Source organism: Bison bison, unplaced genomic scaffold, assembly GCF_000754665.1.
Source record: "Bison bison bison isolate TAMUID 2011002044 unplaced genomic scaffold, Bison_UMD1.0 scf7180017864244, whole genome shotgun sequence".
NCBI classification, from domain to species: Eukaryota; Metazoa; Chordata; class Mammalia; order Artiodactyla; family Bovidae; genus Bison; species Bison bison.
The window spans coordinates 628,756-634,759 of NW_011494816.1; the positions used below are offsets into that span (position 1 = coordinate 628,756).

Below are 6,004 nucleotides of genomic sequence, written 5' to 3' on the forward strand. Positions count from 1 at the left end.
ACGTGAGTCTGAGTGAACTCCGGGAGTTGGTGAGGGACAGGGAGGCCTGGCGTGCTGAGATTCATGGGGTTGAAAAGAGTCGGACACGACTGAGCGACTGATCTGATCTGATCTGATCTGAATGTATAAAAATGTGTAATTAACTTCCTCTGGAAGTTTTGCAAGTGTTTATAACATCAGTTTTTAATCCTCAGCCTTGTTACTAAATGCATCCTAACTTTTTAAAAAAGCTGTTGCAATTTGTTGCCATTAATGAAGCTTTATAAGTAGTTTCTCAGGAAACACATTTAACATTATTATTTTAGGGTGTTTTTAGAAAGAAAGCTATTTTATTAAAAGTATTTGACCAAAAGAATATTTTTATTGCCCTCCTTCCTAACAGTAGCTTTAAATTAGTAGATTCAGTTCACTAAACTTTACTAATTATTTACTGTCTACAAATCATTGTGGTAGTTTTAACTACCACAGAGTTGAAAAGGTGTGCTAATTGCTCCAGGTTCTTATGAGTTAGACGTAGGAGAGGCTTGATAGGCTGAGTCCTGAAATCAGAACCGTAGCAAAGCACTGTGGAGGTGGAGACTGCCCTGCTCTGCCAGACCCTCAGGGCACGTAAGGTTCTAGGGAATATAAAGCCCTGAAGGATTTTGTTTTACCTTAAATTGTTCTATTTAGTTAATTGTTTATTAAGGAATCCAGATCGGTGCCCGAGCAGCCTTAATTATCAAATTACCATTTGTCTTCAGTAGGTTTTGAATCACAACAAAGGTCATAATTGACAAGAAGATACCTACTCAGGCATGTTTTCAAAGTTTTATTTCATCTGACAGTCTAATTTGGAGTATAAAGTCATATTCACTCATTTTTGTGCTTAACTCATTATTTATATGTTTGTATGGTGGAGCTGTGATAATGTTTCATAGTTGCCTTAAGATAATTTTTCTTGTGAAAATGTTTGTTGGGTCCAAAAGGAAAAAATATTTAGCATGTATTTTAAAAATAAAGTATGACCTCATTTCTTGTGAACATTTAAAAATACATACAATATTCCAAAACAGAAAATTACCTAGAAATTTTTGGCTAATTCAGTCTTATAAAATTTGTATCTTGCATTGCTGCCAGATTTGTTATTTGCTTTTAAATGATTGTCTCAGAAAGTTAAGGTATAAATCTTAACACGCACATTTGAGAGCACCCTGAAAATCAGAATGACCCAGCAGTGGGTATGGTTTGTCATCAGCTACTTAGATTGCATTACCTTAGAGCCAAAGGACTGTAAAATCATCCCCAGTCTCATTTTAGAACTTCAGATTAACTGGGAATTCCTCTGATAGGTTGCCTTTTGCTCTGTAAAAAATGTAGAAACCATAACACCCCCAAAGCACTTCTTTTTACTGTTACCTGAAAGGTTCATGTCCTTGCATTTCAATCTTTAACTTATGTTTGGCTTCTAGGGAAATTCAGAGTGGATATTCCAAGTACCCATTCCTTTGGGAAAATCTTTCACCCTCACTAAATTGTTGTCCATTAAGCATGGGGAGTGTGTGCCTGTGGCTGTCAACACTTAGAAAGGGTTAGGATAGCAGAAGGTTCCCATTCTCCTGAATGATGCTTGTGATCTGAAGCTGGCAAACCAGTTTCCTGAAGGGCAACTTAGGAAGAAAGCATCTTTAGACAAAAATATCACATTAAGAATCTAAGCTCCTAAAATTACTAATAAGTTCATAGAAGCAGATTTTTTTTTAATAAAGAAAGGATCTTGAATTACATCTAGATTAAAACCTTGGGAAAACTGAGGCTATGAGCTTTAAAAAATTTAAGTCATAACTAAATAAGCAGTTGTTTCCTGGGCACTTGTCTTGTGCCAGTGCTTATACTAAACACCTTAAGTTTGTGTTATCTGACTTACAAACAATACTCTGGGAAAGGTAATTACTGTCATTTACCCAATGAGAAAACTGAGGCAAAAAGGCAAATTACGTATGTGAGATCTCTCAACTAGTCAGTGGTAAAACTAGGATGTGAGCTAAATTTGTAGTCTCATACTGCAGGTTGATTATGTGAAAATAGTTTCCTTTAGGTGGATACTACAGTGTCATAAAAAGGGCATGGATGTTAGAGTGAGACCCATCTAGACTCAAATTCTAACTGTGTGACCACAGGTGGGAGGTCACATAACCTCTCAGGTCTCAGTCTTTCCCTGTAGAATAAAATACCTATGCCTTACAGAGTGAAATTAAGAGACAGAGCAAATTAAGTACTTCATCTTATGCCTAGTACCTTGGAGACAGTTGCTCAGTAAATAGGAGTTAGAATCATTATCAGGAAACTCATCCAGCATTTATAATAAATGGACTGTTATAAAACTTCGGTTTATATACTTTTTCTAGAACATATCCACATAACACATAATGTTACCTGCTCTTAGGCAAGTCTGGAGCCTGAGACATTCACATTTGCTGGTTTCATGAAAGAGGAGCATACTAGCTCTCTAAAAACAGAAAGATTTTTCATGCTAAGTAAATGGAACTATTTGTGAAACATCAGCCTCCTTATACTATTGGAGGTAGAAAGAGCAGCAGTTAAAGAGATTCTGACTCAAGTTGTCTGATTGCTTTACTTGATAAAAAGGAATAATTTCTACTGGAAATGTTGGGATGATTAATTGTGCTTTATCTTTTTTCCAAGGTTCTAAGCTCCAAACTCATGCCAACAGCTGATGATGACATGGCAAGAAATTGTGCAAAATCATTTTGTGAGAACTTCCTCAAAGCAGGAGGTTTGAGGTTAGAGTTTCAATATTGTATTATATGATATTGCAGGAAATGAATAGAGTTATTTTAGTTAATTTCTCCTGCCGGGCCTTATTTATGCCTACAAGGCATGATTTAAAGTATTATGGGAGTTGTAATAAGAAGGAATGATGTTTTTGTCTTTAGAATATTTTTAAATGTTTTAATGACTTTTGATTATTTGGAAAACTGACAGAAGCATATGTCTTTCCCCTTTGGGAATGGGGGAAATTCTCAAGAGGAGACGAGACTGTGCTGTTTCTGGTCACTCCCACATCAGTTTGAGATAAGGTGGATCTGATTCTTAGTAATCTGTGTTGTGCAACGCATTAGCGCTGGGGGAAGATGTTATCCCTGCCCTTGAGAGCTTCCTGTTATTCTTAAAGAATAACAAACAGTTATTGCAGGTATTGAAACAGGCTTATAAAAGGTGCTTTGTGGGATGAAGTGGGGAAGAAAGCAGTGGTTAAAATGGTAAGGTTTGCTTGGGGTAATAAGATTAGGAGATGCTTCCCAGAAAGTGACATGTGAGCTGGAAGCAGAGATGAGTCACCGCTTTCTAGGTAATCAAGGAGGGAAGGACATTCTCAGCCAGAGGAGGGGTGGGGATGAGTGAGAGCATGGACAGCACAGGACTGTCTTGGGAACTACAGTTGCCTGGTGAGACCAGAGCAAAGGGTAAAGGAGAGAGATTGTGAATAGGGGGTCATATTGAGGAATTTCAGCATTATGTTGTAAAAACAGGAGGTGTCTAAGCCAGGAGTTAGCTAGAACAGTTACTCTGACTGCAGTAGAAAAGATGACTGCAGGTGGAAGAGACTAGAGGCAGGGAGAACTGTAAGAAATGTTACAGTGTTCCAGAGAAGAGATGACAGGTTCTAAATGTGGGACAGTGGTAGAGGGACATTTATAAGATGAAATAGAAAAGTCTTTATGATTAGATGCAAGATTGTTGTTGCTGTTTAGTCTCTAAGTCATGTCCAACTTTTGCAACTCCTTGGACTATAGCTTATCAGGCTCCTCTGGCCATAGGATTTCCCAGGCAATAATATACTGGAGTGGGTTGCCATTTCCTTCTCCAGTGGATCTTCCCAATGCAGGGATCAAACCTGTGTCTTCTGCATTGGCAGGTGGATTCTTTACCACTGAACCACCTGGGAAGCACAAATATAGAGTAGGAAACTTTTTAAAAATGGCCCTATGATTTCTAGCTTGGGAGAATGAGTGAATGATAATAACTCTTTAGTCCATATGGGGAATGAAGATAAGATGGAAGAAACTGAGAAAGTCAAGAGAAGTGAGTTTGATTGTGCAAAAGATCTCTGTGAGTCACATGAAGGGGATGGTTTGGACATGATGCTCTTGAGAGAAGTGGAGAATGGCACTGGATGTTCAAGGAGGCATCGTGTATAAGGAAAGCCTTGCAGCCTGAGACCCTGGCAAGTGTAAGGCTGGGAAGCAGAATCAGTAAGTGGAAATCTCTATTGTATGAGTGAGAGAAAAGGAGGTGACCGAAGTTTGAAGGATAGGATAACTGAAGAGAAAGTTTGCTTTTCTGTTTTGATTTTAACTTGGAGAAGCCTTGGTTCTCATTGTGAGCTGACTAAGAGGGGCCAATGAAAAAGAAAAGAATAAAAGGGGGTGATCAACCAATGGGGCTAAGTTCCACTGCAGTTGGAAGATATGTTCCATAAAGAAAGTAGGCATGCCATCTCCTTTGGGAAAGAAAAGAGTGAAAACCAGCTTGAATTTTGAGCAGAGGGTAATTGAAGGAATTCTGTTGGAGGCCTTCAGGGAAGAGAGCTTGGGTGAGACCTTGCGGAGATCAAGGGGACTAGAAACAGCAGTGGAAATAGAGGGTGAAAACTCATTTCAGATCATCAGCCAATTACAGAGCTATGCTAACACAGGCATTTTAATTCTGGCTTATTTCTGAGTGTCAGTGCACATGCTAGGCATCGTTCCAAGTACTAGAAAGAGAGCAGTGTATCGATAAAACAATAATCCATGTCCTTGTGAAGATGGTAGTCTAGAAGGGAAGACAACAAAGAAGTAAAAGTGTATGTCAGGTGGTGATAAAAGCTGTAGAGAAAAATAAGACAAAGAAGAGCGGGTGGGTAGGGGAAGGGTTTGTTCAGTGGAGTGATCAGAGAACACTGCACTGATGGGGGGATATTTTACAATGACCTGAAGGAGGTGAGGGAGCAAGATCTGGAGATGCTGGGGAAAGCTGTCCAGAGGAGCATCCAACGCAAGCCCCTGTGAGGGTCGACCTGGTGTCTGTAAAGCCAGCAGGGGGCTAGTGTGGTTGGGGCTGAGTGAGGGGAGAAGGGTAGGGGGCATGAGGTTACAGAGATACCAGAGGTCAGGGTATGCAGGATTTTACAGGCTACTGTGAAGGAAATAGGAAACCATGGGAGGATTTTGTCCAGAGGAATCCCATGGTAACCTCCATTTTTAAGGGATCATTCTGGTTGATCTTTTGAGAATAGATTTTGGAGGTGAAGCTTCAAGAGTAGAAGCAAGAAGAAGAGTTGGGAAGCTTTTACAGCAATGTAGGTGATAGTAGATGTGAAAACAAGCTTTGTAGAATACACCAATTCTGGATATACTTTTGAATTGATAGCTCTTCTAATACCAACATAGCAGTTGATTGGGGAACTCATTCAAGTTAGTGAGAAGGCAAACTATCTAAACACTCTGTATTGGTTATTTTTTGGCTAAGAAAGGAGTCCAATTTTAATTCTGAACCAGGAAGGTTATATGTACTATAAGAAATCGTTGTGATAGGAATCTGTGTGATCCATTTATATGTAAGGATCATGTAAGAATTTTAAGTAATTGATAAGTATTAAACTACTTATATGGAGAGCTTCCCTGGCGGCTCAGACGGTAAAGCATCTGCCTACAATGTGGGAGACCTGGGTTCGATTCATAGGTTGGAAACATCCCCTGGAGAAGGAAATGGCAATCCACTCCAGCACTCTTGCCTGGAAAATCCCATGGACGGAGGAGCCTGATAGGCTATAGTCCATGGGGTTGCAAAGAGTGGGACACAACTGAGTGACTTCACTTTCACTTTCAAACTACTTATAGAAAATTACCTGTGGAAGAAACAGAAGTCTTAAATATCCTGCCTTTTCTTTTTTCTTTTTTTTTGAAGTTTGGTTGTAAATGTCATGCAGAGGGATTCCATCCCATCAGAAGTAGACTAT

General features: G+C 39.4%; 1 protein-coding gene across 1 annotated transcript in view; it reads left to right on the plus strand.

Annotated features, from left to right (window-relative positions):
* The window catches only part of USP24 (ubiquitin specific peptidase 24), a gene marked incomplete at its 5' end in the record, with an annotated part of 155,372 nt that overhangs the window by 83,716 nt on the left and 65,652 nt on the right, over positions 1-6,004 (plus strand). Inside the window, 2 exon segments of the mRNA XM_010847192.1 lie at positions 2,686-2,783; positions 5,953-6,004. Coding sequence (XP_010845494.1) covers positions 2,686-2,783; positions 5,953-6,004 — 150 coding nt within the window.